This window comes from Pimephales promelas, chromosome 5 (genome assembly GCF_988280905.1).
Source record: "Pimephales promelas chromosome 5, fPimPro1.hap1.1, whole genome shotgun sequence".
Lineage (NCBI taxonomy): Eukaryota > Metazoa > Chordata > Actinopteri > Cypriniformes > Leuciscidae > Pimephales > Pimephales promelas.
In genome coordinates, this window is record NC_142773.1 from 1,193,950 (window position 1) to 1,208,584 (window position 14,635).

The following is a 14,635-nucleotide window of genomic DNA, read 5'->3' on the forward strand; positions in this document are numbered from 1 at the left end:
TGCTGAAATTGCCCAATTTAAAAAAAAATAGTAATAATTTAAGTTTTGTGGTGTAAGTCTACGTATTTTATAATGTTAACTTCAAATAATACTAATAGCCTAGTAATTTAAAGATGTTGTAGCTAGCATTGGGTCTGGACGTGAAGGATAACTTCGGGAGTTGAAGGGACTTGTCGGTGTCGTGATTCTGTCTTCTCACACCGCGACACAGGTTCGTGGATCTGAGTGTCGCGATCGTTACAGCCTTACATAGGCTATATTCTTCTTGCAGATAAATATACTCACGCAGTTTAGGTTAGAAGCCTCCAGTGAGTTCAACGTTTCAGGGGATACCCGGGAAATGCTCAGAGGTGACGAGGGGAGTTGAGAAGAGCAATGTTTATTTCAGCGAATTTAAAGCTTTGACAACTTTAATCGTTATTTAAATACCTTTACTCAATTATCTCGACTACGAAACCCTGTGAGATTATTTTTGAATGTCTGTTCTTTGAAATTAGCAAAAAACAATTTTTATTTTTTTTTTTTTTGTTATTTCATGGTTTTTCCACATAATCGGCCCATATCTTAAAATGGAAGGTTGCAACTTCCGACTCATTTCGCCAGAGCGGGTCACATTTGATTTTTATTTTTTAAACAATGTAATGTGTAACCTAAAAATAAACAGATTATTTGATAAATGGTATATTTAAATCTGCATATTGTAGCCTAATATCTGCAGGGCAGCCTAGTCTTAATAAATGTATGCTTCATTTTTCATTAGTAAATTTGATCAATAAATTCAATAATTTAGAATAATAAGACACTATAGGGCTGTTACCCTAGGTAAGGCTGATCAAATTAAATCGGTTACACAATAATGTTACGAGATTGGTTTAACAGGAGTCAATTAAAAATCGCTGTAAAGAACGATAGTTTTAAACATAACCCTAAATCACCATAAGGTGTCGCCAGATGACCGTCTTAATGAACGAGTCATGGATTCAAAATGCTGAATCATTCAGTAATGAGAAAACACATTGCTTTGAGATGCGCGATGGGTCGCTGTGATCTTTGTTTAACTATTTTCTCTGCTGAAACAGAAAAAAGTCAATATTGCATCTAAAAAGTCAATATTGCATATAAAATGTAAGTGACTTGACTTGTGTGTGTGACTATGTTTGTTGTAGTGATAAGAGTTGCACCCTTGTTAAAGTTTAAGGCCTTGTGTTTTTGGATATATATCTTTCTTTCTTTTTTTTTCTTTTTTTACAAAATATGCATATAACCCATATATTTTAGATTTATTATTTGCTTTAAATTAAATTAAGATTGTATTTTTGGTAATTGAACCTGAATGAATTTAAAAATGAATGTGCTATATTTCAGATCCAACCCGATCTCACGACCAAGTCGTACGAATTCGACGAATGATTAAAAAGTGGCTAATTCGTAACAATTCATACGACCTCACTCGTACGAATTAATACGATTTTGCTAAATCGTACATATTTTACGAATTGGCCAATTCGTATGAATTCGTACGAATGACCTACCCCTGACCCCGCCCCTAAACTTAACCATCACGTGGGTTAAGACAAATCGTACGAATTAGTACGAGTGAGGTCGTACGAATTAGTACGAATTAGCCACTTTTTAATCATGCGTCGAATTCGTACGAATTGGTCGTGAGATAGTGTTGTTCAGATCATATATTTGTTTTTCTTAAAATTTGAACTAACTTTATTCTCAGCTGAATTATAAATATTTTATTTCTGTATGAATTAAAAACACATTTGATTTTTCTTTTTTAATCAATGTAGAATGTGTAACTGAAATATAAACAGATTAGGGCTCTGTTCGAGGACAAGTAACTAAAACCAATGCGACATGATGAATGTTTGTTTCCCAAACCATCTCAGAGTAACAGCTTACTTTTCTTTCTTACTATATTCTTTCTTACTATAAACTGTGCTGTAGAGCTTGCATCAGTCAAAGCAGGGTTACATTTTGCATGGCGTGCACAATAAACCTAAAGGCACCAGGGTGGCGGTGCCACCGGCTTCATATATATATGTATATATACAGTGTATATATATATATATATATATATATATAGCTGTGATCCGCGATGAAGGGCCAAAGCCAGTGGCATGGCCACCCTGGTGCTTTTAGGTAACTGAGGAACCGGGGTTGCGGTGCCACCGGCTTGGGCCCTTCATCGCTGCTCGCAGCTATATTTATTATTTTGTAACCTTTTGGGCATTTTTGGGGCCCTTAACGTGCTCGAAAACTCTTGAAACTTTGCACATGGGTCAGAACCCGCGGCCATCAGAGCCGGGCTGAAGCTGGTACCCGGGCGTGGCAGGGCGGCTCGTCAGCGCCCCCTGGAACGGGGTCCGAACACTTGGTCCATAACTCAAACACGTTTGTATGTAATAATATGAAACTCTGTGCACATGTTGATCTCATAGTTTCATGTATACCTCGCGCTTTTACTTTTTACCCCAGCCCAACAGGAAGTCGGCTATTGAGGTTTGTTTGTAAAACGCTCGCAATGGAATGTTAAATACTCCTCCTAGAGCTTTGATCCAAATTCGACAAAACTCGGTCAGCATGAAGTCAAGACATTGAGGATGAAAGTTTGCGAGGGGATTTTTGATATCTCGAACGGTTTGGCCGTGGCGAGGAAACGAAATCATGACGAGAAACGTGAACCAGGAAGTGTGTTATAACTTCAGCATAGATTAACTGATCTTGATGAAACTTCAGCAGTGTGTTCGCTGTAAGAGGACGATCACATGGATGTGACTATTGTGAGTCAAAGTTATAGCGCCACCAACTGGCAGCAGGAAGTGTGTCACTTTCAAAATTCTTTGATATCACCCTTTTATTTTTACCCGATTTGCTTCAAACGTCATCTGTATAATGTAAACATACGGCAGATGTAGACCTGTGAATGGATTCTTGATATCTTTGAAACTGTTGCCGTGGCGACGCATCAAACGTTACCATTCTTTTAGGATGCTTTTGAGACCCTTAGCATGCTTGAAATTGCATGAAACTCGACAGACACATCACATTTATTAGCCAGTAGACACGTGCAAAGTTTCAGAAACGGGCGTGGTGAGGGCTCAGTAGCGCCACCTTTTGACAAAAGTGGGGTTGTTAGTTTTATCTACAGTTACAAAAATCGGTATGTATATTGTACTCCTCGAGCCGGACAACTTTCTAATTGACACTCATTAGCTAGGACCCACAGAAAGTCAGATATGTTTGTTTGAATGTGGTCTTGCTCAATCTGAGCATGCTGTCTTTGCCTGTCTGTGTATGTGTGTGTGTTTGTAGGGGGAGGGGTCTTAACCATTTCACTCCTGTGTGTATGGCCTGCATAAAAAATAAATGCCTTAAGCCTGGTATTTTTTTAAATAAGTTTTTTATTTTTTATAAGTAAAGGCATATAACCAGTTTAATTGTAGTGCATTAATAGTTTTATATAATTAGTTTATTAATTAAATTAACTTGGTCCATAAACTTGATCTGAAAATTTGGTCCATAAATCAAACACACTTGCATGTAATAATATGACTTGAGTGTTAATCACATCATGTTTTCAGTTTGAATATAAAATATATAAATTATGTAAAAAAAATAAAGTTGATCCAGCTGGAGCGCAGGCTGAGAATAGCGCTGTCATGACTGGATCAGAGATCATCAGTCATGCCCTCTCATACCTTACGCGCACAGCACGCCCACTTACATCAGATCACATCAACATGTCAGCCGGAGGGATAACGAGGGTCGTCGTCGCTTTTGGATTCAAGAATTTCTTACAACAAGATGGCAAAAGAACAGCGCTTTGCAAGACATGCAACGTTAAGATCGCGGACAGTCAGATGACAACCTCCAATTTCGTCCGTCATTTGAAGAGCCATATTCTGCCCGTAAGTGCTTGTCAATTTGTTAATGTTATCTGGTTAGCTCGTTCGTAGTTAGCTAGCTAATGTAAGTTAAAGGAGAACTCCGGCGCAAAATTACACATTTGTTACCTAGTCAACCGTTATCTGAGATTTGTTTTCATGACTGCCGAATGTAAATAGTTTTATCTATAAAAACAGTTTAGCCTATAAGTGACGTCCGACATTCTGCATATTGTGTTATTTTGTTAAGCCCCACTAAAGGCATACAAAACTGTAAAGCACAATCAAGTTTTCACACTATATTCCAAGACTTCTAAAGTCATTCAATAGCTTAATGTGTGGTAAAATTAATATTTTAGTCTCTAAGTTAAAGTTAACGGAAAGTCATCTCGCCTCAGTCATTCTCCATGCATCAGCATTAGCGCGTCGCGTTCGGTTGCGACAGTAACACGACGACACTCTCTTCAAGATCAATGTTCCCAATATTATACTTTATTTGTAGATAAGGCAAGGTCTATGATTTGCATAAAATGACTATCTTGCTGGAGTGGAGTTTATTGCCCTTTAGAATACACTAAGCATTAGTGCTGCAGTGCACGATTAATTATATCGCAGTCGTAATAGCGATCTCAAACCTATGCAATTATATAACGCAAAATGCCGCGATTTTATATGAAATAAACAAAGTAGGGCTATTAGCGCAGCATCTCTTCTTTTTTGTCATCCTTTGACTAGTGTTACAAGATCCCCCTCTTATTGGTTCAAATGCCTTTTCGCATTTTGCACGACAAGAAGTGAAAAGCTGCCTGTGAGTGCCCTAGATGAGACTCGCATAATGCGCATGCACTGACCGTGTGCCAGCCCAGAATAAACAGTTCTCTTTCGAGCTTGAACGAACAATAGCACACACAATTATGCCAAAATGTGGTTTTGTCTAGTATCTTCATAACATAAGAAAAGTCTATGGATAAAAAGAGTTGTGCTATGAGGCGTGTGTGAGATCCGCGTCTCGGCAACGGGTGCTCTTAAAGGGCCAGCAGCGAATAAAGCGTTCTTTCAGTAAAGTTAAAAGAACAAAGGGAAATTAGAAAATTACTCACTGATCTTGAGTAAAGAACTTTTGTAGCTTTAATAAGGATTATTATATATATAATTTATGATTCAGGCAGCGCAGACTGTTTGATAACTTTATTCAATTTCTGTACCTGTTAAGACAGGAAGGGCACAGGTAAATATGTTTTTTATTATGGGTTTATGTGGGGATTGTTTGAAGTTCACTTAATTTAAAAGCTGTTATATATTTTTTTAAGCCTAATAATTTTTTAAAAAGTTGATGGCTTTCAATTGATGGAATCACTGTAATGTTGGTTTGGTTGATGGTTTATTGATCATTATAGGTGTTATCAATCATTTATTGTTGTTGTTGTTGTTTTTAGTTTGAGTTGAGAAATAAACATTAATCTGTGTGTGCATTTTACTTTAGAACCAAGCAAGTTGGACTCATGAAACCATTTTATTATATCGGAGTCGCAAATCGCAATTGCAATATTGGCTCAATAATGGCAATATGACATTTTCCCAAATCGTGCAGCCCTACTAAGCATAGATTATAGATACCATCCCTTCGCTATGTTCTTTTCAATGTGAAGCGTTGCGTGCTGTGACTTGGTGTTGCTTCAAGTGCATCATTCTGCACACGGGATGCGCATGATTGCTTATAATACTTTGGGGAGACAAGGGGGCGTGGCCTAAGGGAATATCACTCGTGATGTTAAGTGATGTTACCCCGTCATCGCTGATACAACCTTTAGCAGTCATGTTTTTGCTTCTTGAGAGAGAGAGAAAGTGTGTGTGTGCGTGTGTGTGAGCAGTGGCGGTTCTAGGCGGGGGCCTGGGGGGGCCAGTGCCCCTGCGACAACAAGCTTGGACCCCCTTGTGGCCCCCCTAAATGTGGAGTCAGTGTGAAATATTTTTTTTATAGTGTGTCACGCATTGAGCATGACAGTCACTCGTTTCAGTCTTTTGTCTCACACTCCCGTCACACATTGTATTTCTCATGCGGAAAAACTATTAATAATATATTTAATATACGCAATTTCTCTGGCCGCGCCGCTCTCACGTGAGAATCAAGCGCGTCTCGCCTGGAGTTCAGCAGTCGACCCTGCTACGCATCAGCCAATCAAAAAAAGAGAAGTGCTACTTAATAGCCAATCAGAAAAGGGCACTATTGTATCTGGGTAAAATTTAACGCAACAACCAATGGAAAAAAAGCATATCCTGGAATTGTTCATATGATTCTGTTACAACATCTTCCGAAAGTTTCTTCACCCGTCCCACAGATGAAACTAATCACTGGAGCTCCGAACATCACTTGGAGCACGGAGTAAGTCATGATCTCCTGTTTTAATGTTACAACAAATTCACAACTTGTTTGACAAAAACTATGACAACTTGACTGATGTAAGATGAATCTTTCCCGTAGCGTAAGCTAGCTTACGCAATGCTCGTTCCCTCATCTAGAGAGAACCGAGGTTACGTTAGGTAATCGATTCGTTTCCCATTTAATTAGTATCAGTCTGTAACTTAGACAACAGTTTTACAGCCTGTTCACTGACAACACCTGCTCAGAACAAGTAGTCTAGGCCTAGTCATCTTATTACACGAATCACGATGACTGACATATTGTCACATTATAAACATCTCTCTCTCCAAATAGGCTTAATAATTTTATTAGCACTAGATAAATTAAAGTGTATTGCATAGTCGATATTATAGGTCACTTTTAAAATCATGTCATATTTTATAATTATATCCTGGCCAAGGATGCATTAATTATTGCTTCTGTCTTTCAAAGATGTCAGGAAAAAAACAATTATAAAAAAGCTCATTCACCCTGAGAGGAAAGCCCCCTAAAAAGGCCAGTTTAGGATAATTTGCTGATCTTTTTGCAAAAAAAAAAAAAAAAACCCCACAAAAATCGTAGATTAATTTGTAAAAATTATATATATATATATATATATATATATATATACATACTGTATATTCAATGTAAAAAAATAAAATGGAAATTCAAATACAGACTGATATATGTAATGCAAATGTAAAAATATAATGCAAATGCAAATTGTTGGATAATTATAAACATGGTATTTTGCTTATTTATGCATTCAGTGCAGTGCAGAAAATGATAAGGTCTAAATGTAACTGGCCCCTCTAACAGTACAACTGGCCCCCCAGTTGAAATGGTCTAGAACCGCCACTGTGTGTGTGTGTGAGAGAGAGAGAGAGAGAGAGAGAGAGAGAGAGAGAGAGAGAGAGAGAGAGAGAGAGAGAGAGAGAGAGAGAGAGAGAGAGAGAGAGAGAGAGAGAGGAGAAATGTAACAAAGTTTAATATTGTTTGTAAACTGTGTTTGAGAGAGAGGAAGGTGTTCAGAGAGTCTGTAGGATGTTAAGCTGTTATTTGTTTTATGGACTCAATGTTGAAAATTTAAAACATTTCAAACACACTGTTGGCAGAAGTGAAAAATAAATAATTTTATGAAGTTACAATTTTGTTTGATTCCATGGTGTATTTTACTGAACATGAGTATTTACAATGCAAATTATTGTAATTTACTGGCAAATACTTATCTTGTCTTTTCATTTTATTAAGATCAGATTCTGCATGTAAAATTAAAATAATAAGGTGACTTGACTTGCACTTGACTTAACCTACTACAAGACTTGACTTGACTTGACATAGCCTGTGACTTGACTTGACTTGAAAAAAGGACACATAAAATGTGTTAACTTTGCTCGTTTTACCTACAGTTACAAAACATGCCACGTATATTGTTCTTGTCAAGCCGATCAACTTTCTAATTAACAGTAAGAAGCTCAGACCAAAAGAAAGTCAGATATTGCAGTTTGGATGTGTATCTTGTCTCTATCAGTGTCTGTATGGGGAAGAGGGAGGGGGGGGGTTGCTGGTGTCTGCGTTTATGTGTGTGTGTGTGTGGCTGACTGTAGATTTTTTCTGCAAGTCCTTATCTTTTTGCATAACAATTTTGTATTTTTTTAAATGACAAAATATGAATATAACCCTAATCTTTTAAATGTATAGTTTGCTTTAAATAAAAGTAAGATAAATTGGTAAACTACAAATTGGTAATTGAAGCTGAATGAATTTAAAATTAATGTGCTATATTTCAATACATTTGCTTTCCTTAATATTGTAAAACACTAACCTCATTTATATGTGTGTGTGTGTGTGTGTGTGTTTGTATGTATATATATTTTGCAAAGCCCTCACTGATGCAAGCTCTTCTGCACACTTCTCTTCGACAGTCAATGCGGAGGTTAAGTTTTTGCACGTCGTGCAGAATAACCCTCTTTATATATATATATATATATACTTAAAAAAGCGGGGGTTAAGTTTTTGCACGTCGTGCAGAATAACACTAAAGGCACCATATATATACTTAAAAGTGGGGTTGTTAGTTTTATCTACAGTTACAAAAATCGGTATATACAGTGTACTCCTCAAGCCGTACAACTTTCTAATACATAGTCATTAGCTCGGACCAAGAGGAAGTCAGATATTTTGGTCTGAATATGGTGAGCCTCTCTCTGAGCCTACGTCCCTGTATGGCAAGCCCTTTTAACATTTAAAAGCTAAGTTTGCCTGTCCGGAATTAACATTGTAGATATCAACAAAGTCTTTCTGTCTAGTCGTTACACTTTGGATAGTTTGTATTATCATTTAAGATATCTGTAACATAATTGTGACTAGTCGAAATGACAGAGTATGGCAAGCCGTTTTAACATTTAATCATGAAAGGGCCAAAGCCTTCGGCACCGCCACCCGGGTGCCTTTAGGTAACTAAAGGAACCGGGGTTGCGGTGCCTCCGGCTTGGGCCCGCCATCGCTGCTCGCAGCTATATTTATTATTATTATTATTATTTATACGACTATTCGGGCACTTTTGGGGCCCTTAACATGCTCAAAAACTCTTGAAACTTTGCACACGGGTCAGAAATCGCGGCCATCAGGGCCGGGCTGAAGATGGTACCCGGGCGTGGCAGGGGGGCTAGACAGCGCCCCCTGGAACGGAGTCCGAAAACTTGGTGCATAAATCAAACATGCTTGCATGTAATAATATGAAACTCGGTGCACATATAGATCTCATCGTTCATATATACCTCATACTATTACTTTTTACCCCAGCCCAACAGGAAGTCGGTTATTTAGGGTTGTTCATAAAACACTCGCAATGGAATTTGCAATACTCCTCCTAGAGAATTCAAACACACGGCACGAAACTCGGTCAGCATGAAGTCAAGGCATTGAGGATGAAAGTTTGCGAGGGGATTTTTGATATCTGGAACGGTTTGGCCGTGGCGAGGAAACGAAATTATGGCGAGAAACGTGAAACAGGAAGCGTGTCATAACTTCAGCATACATTAACTGATCTTGATGAAACTTCAGCAGTTTGTTCGCTGTAAGAGGACGATCACATGGATGTGACTATTGTGAGTCAAAGTTATAGCGCCACCAACTGGTAGCAGGAAGTGTGTCACTTTCAAAATGCTTTGAACTCACCCTTTTATTTTGACCTGATTTGCCTCAAACTTCATCTGTATAATGTAAATACATAGCAGATGAAGACCTGTGAATGGATTCTTGATATCTTTGATACTGTTGCCGTGGCAATGCATCAAACTTTAAAATTCTTTTTTTGATGATTTTGAGACTCTTAGCGGCTTTTGGGGCCCTTAACGGGTTTGAAAACTCTTGAAACTTTGCATACAGGTCAGATCCCACAGCCATCAGGCCCGGGCTGAAGATGGTACCTGGGCGTGGCAGGGGGGCTAGACAGCGCCCCCTGGAAGGGGGTCCAAAAACTTGGTCCATAAATCAAACACGCTTGCATGTAATAATATGAAACTCGGTACACATGTTGATGTCATTGTTTCATATATACCTCACACTCTTACTTTTACCCCAGCTAGACATGAAGTCGGTTATTTAGGGTTGTTCATAAAACACACACAATGGAATTTGCAATACTCCTCCTAGAGAATTCAAACACACGGCACGAAACTCGGTCAGCATGAAGTCAAGAAACTGAGGATGAAATTTTGCGAGGGGATTTTTGATTTCTCGAACGGTTTGGCCGTGGCGAGGAAATAAAATTATGGCGAGAAACGTGAAACAGGAAGTGTGTTATAACTTCAGCATACATTAACTGATCTTGATGAAACTTCAGCAGTGTGTTCGCTGTAAGAGGCCGATCACATGGATGTGACTATTGTGAGTCAAAGTTATAGCGCCACCAACTGGCAGCAGGAAGTGTGTCACTTTCCAAATGCTTTAAAATCATCCTTTTATTTTGACCCGATTTGCTTCAAACTTCATCTGTATAATGTAAATACATGGCAGATGAAGACCTGAGAATGGATTCTTGATATATCTGATACTGTTTCCGTGGCAACGCATCAAACTTTGAAATTATTTTAGGATGCTTTTGAGACTCTTAGCATGCTTGAAATTGCATGAAAATCAACAGACACATCACATTTATTAGCCAGTAGACATGTGCAAAGTTTCAGAAACGGGCCTGGTGCAGGGACTAAATAGCGCCACCTTTTGACAAAAGTGGCGTTGTTAGTTTTATCTACAGTTACAAAAATCGGTATATACATTTTACTCCTCAAGCCGGACAACTTTCTAATTCATAGTCATTAGTTTGGATCAAGAGGAAGTCAGATATTTTGGTTTGAATATGGTGAGCCTCTCTCTGAGCCTACTGTACATCCCTATATGGCAAGCCCTTTTAACATTTAAAAGCTAAACTTGCCTATCCGGAATTAACATTGTAGATATCAACACCCCACCTTTTGACAAAAGTGACTAGTCTTAATTACATTTTAAATAGTTTGTATTATCATTTAAGATATCTGTAATGTAATTGTGACTAGTCGAAACGACAGATAGAGTATGGCAAGCTGTTTTAACATTTCATTTAATCATGAAAGGGCTAAAGCCTGCGACACCGCCACCCCGGTGCCTTTAGGTAACTAAAGGAACCGGGGTTGCGGTGCCACCGGCTTGGGCCCGCCATCGCTGCTCGCAGCTATATTTTAGATTTATTGTTCATCAATACTTAAAGGGTTAGTTCACCCAAAAATGAAAATTCCGTCAGTATTTACTCACCTACTCACCCGTAACTACTGTAAAGTTACTGTCCTCACTTATGAACTCGACGGCGGGCCGTGGGAGTGGAAGGGGGATCTAGCGGGATTCTTTATGTCTGTCAATTTTCAGTCTCTTTTAAATGAAAGGCCTTACGCATCTGTCAATCATTCTCGCTTGCTATTTGGGGAATAAACACAGCGCTATGATTGGACGAACTCTTCTTTTTTTCCTGTTGCTTGATTTAAGGACTGCGCATGGACAGAGGCGTCACCAGGTTATTGCGTAGTTTAATCAATCGTACCAGCGTACTTTGAGGTCAAAATGTGTATCCGCTATGCAAAATGTGTACAGATTGGCAGGTCTGCTGTTATAGATAATGTTTGACTTTCTCTATTGTGTTTTAAAGTGGTGAATCCGCAATAGAATTCAGATGAGTTGCACATTTTATCACCAGTGTCACGATAGGAAGGGCTCGAGCAAATCTTATGACACTGGTATAACGCGCTGGTGAACGCTCGTAGAGTAGCGGTGATTCGCGAGCGGCACTCATGCACAGTCAAATAAACCGTTCATACAGGAACTTTGTGCCTATAAAAGCTCTGAACGTGTGATTTATATAAATAATTAATGGCCTTTGAAGGGGTGGTCAAAATCCCTTGCCTCTTCAGCATATATATATCATAATATCCTTTTGAATGATTATGTATTTCTTTTATGTAAGGGGGCGGCCTACGAACTCCTGAGCGAGTCTTGAAGCTGACTTCTGCTGATGAAATGGCAAACTATGTTCAGTAAAACTTTCTTTAATTTTTATAATTCTGACTCCGGGTCTTCATTCTTCATATCTGGTTTTGGGTCCTTAAACTGTTAACGCCTAACACCTTATTCTATGTTTACACTAACCATGGTAGGCTAAATGCATGTTTTGGTTATTGGGGGACTATGCCCCATGTCATGTTTGATAGAAGTTTATCATTTTTAAAATTACTTATCAATTTTAAAACACCTATTAACTGATAAAAAAATTATATATATATATATATATATATATATATATATATATATATAAAATGTATCGGTCAAAAAATAAATATTATTAAAATTAATTTATTGTGGTTTTGTGTCCAGTGAAAATCAGCCCTGACTGCAAATAGTATTACAAACAACTGTAACATTTCTATTAAAAATACTATTTTTAACCATGTAAAATACTCACATCAGTGTGTTGAGTTTACAGTGTTTATCCTGCAGTAGAGCAGCGATCTGATTCACTCGTGTGTCTCCTAGTTCACGTTTACTCAGATTCAGCTCTCTCATGAGTAATGGGTTTTTACCCACAATTCCAGTCACATACCGACAGGCTTCATCTGCAGCAGGACTCAAAAACCTGCAGAAGAGAAGATGAAGCAGGATTCAGTTAAATTCTCAACTACACTTGGTATAATGACAAAATCCATTTTACATGATTTTTGTCTTGAAATCACTTAATCAACTTTGATGTAACAACATATTATGTAGCTTATTGTATTATTGAAATAATATTTCTATAAATAATTCGGCTGCATATAATGAATTTTTGATTCATTAAAAATCAATTAAATAATAGTATTTCCTCATGTCTCACCTTAGTGTCTTCAGTTGACAGTTTGGATCCTGCAGTAAATCACTGAGCTGTTTCACTCCTGATTCTCCAGGATCATTTCCTCTGAGATCCAGCTCTATCAGGTGTGAAGGGTTTGATCTCAGAGCTGAAGCCAAAGCTCTATAACCTTCTTCAGTGATACTGCAGTCTGAAAGTCTAGAAAAAAAGACAATGTTATATTTAGATAATTAATCTGTTATTTTAGAAAGTACCTGAACAAATTAAATTAAATAAACTGAATTATATTTTGTTCCTTGTACAAAAAAATATAGTCAGTTGAAAAACAAAAAGAGACAAATGGAAATGCAGTCAAACAAAAGGCCCCAAAGAAACAATCTTAACACTTATCACCACACATTGATTTTCAATATATATTTTTTTACTTAGCCTATTTAAAATCGTATTTGATTTCAGAGCACCGTAGCGCATTGACACAGTACTACCTCTCTCACTCTAACTCATTATTTTTACAAAAATATTCCACGCACACACTGCAGCTAAATTCGTTTGTCAGTTCACCTTTTAGTGCTTAATCCTGTTTTGTACTCACAGAGTGTACAGAATGACAACCACATTCAACAGCTGAATTAACTCCCTAAAAATGCAGGTAGTGACAACCGCAAAATGCTATGCAGTGTGTATAGAACAGAACTGAGCAGCTAGTTGTTAATGACGTATTTTATCATGCATAAAAAAAAATCTTCTTATGCGCGAAGCAAGAAATCACAGCAAAGGCGGTTGGAACCTCATTTGTATTGTCACCAAAATATTGTGACCCGCACTTTAATTACATAATAAAGTCGATTGCTTTAACAGCAACCCCAAATATACTTATAATAAGTGGACATGGCAACACAGTAAAAACACACTCTTTCAAACAGCCTATACAAGGATAAAAACACGATGCCTCCGTCGACGGTGCTTTAGTTAAAATTGCTTAACCTGTTAGCCAGCAACCCCACTTTTGAGAAATCCGTGCACATGCGTATTAAGAGTTCATTCTATAGGTATGAGTGTCTGAATTATATGTGCGCTGTTGTTGACGTCCCAGTCATCCAGAGAGACTTCAGTTTGAGCGATCTCTTCCAAAAGGTATTTGAAGTATCTGAGAAAAGCCGGAGTTGATCATTAACTCGTGTGAAGTGGAGTGTGAGTAAAAGGATATATAAACTCATGAGCGGTTATTGCAGGACTAACTGACTTTGTGGTTTATTTGCTGCCCTTTGATACACTGTGGAAACCTTGATGGACTTTGACTGTTTCTCTGAACTCCTCTTTTCACACAATCTTTCCACACTAAGACTATGTGAACTGTGTGAAGAAGGTTTGATATGAATGAAACCTGTGTTGTTTGCTGTATTGTTTATGTGTTGTGTATGTTTATTATTCCTATTATTCCAATGGTGATGTGTGGTGTGATGAAATTGGTACTCTGTCATGGTGAATATAGCCTACTAAAATATTTGCATATTGAATCATAGTGGTTGGGTTTTCTTAGAGTCTACTCTTGCAACATTAAGGGTTCATGTTAATTAATTAATATGTGTCTTGTGTTTGCTTTTCCTTCTTGATGTGACTAACGACCCTAAACAAGATTATATATTGATTATATTTTGGCAGAACATATATCTGTCTGGCACCCCAGTATAAAATGAAGTAGGAAAGTGTTACACAGGCATGTAGTCCTTCCCTACAAAACCAACCATCAACAAACTACTTGTCTGGCCTTAAAATTTATAATACAGAATTATAAATTAACTGTGGTCAATTAACTCATGAAATAATTAAAAGCGCGATAAAATCTGTCTCAAAACTGCATGCATACATGTATTTGTTATACATGCATCACATATGTCTTGACTAAAATATTCTACCATGTGAGATCACAATTTAAGGCACAAACTGATAGGCTATGTAATT

General features: G+C 37.7%; 1 protein-coding gene across 1 annotated transcript in view; it reads right to left on the bottom strand.

Annotated features, from left to right (window-relative positions):
• The window catches only part of LOC120484833 (ribonuclease inhibitor-like), a 127,343-nt gene that overhangs the window by 102,567 nt on the left and 10,141 nt on the right, over positions 1 to 14,635 (bottom strand). Inside the window, exons 4-5 of the mRNA XM_089130723.1 lie at positions 12,698 to 12,871; positions 12,290 to 12,460 (exon numbers count right to left, since the gene is read on the bottom strand). Coding sequence (XP_088986849.1) covers positions 12,290 to 12,460; positions 12,698 to 12,871 — 345 coding nt within the window. The remainder of the gene's footprint in view (positions 1 to 12,289; positions 12,461 to 12,697; positions 12,872 to 14,635) is intronic.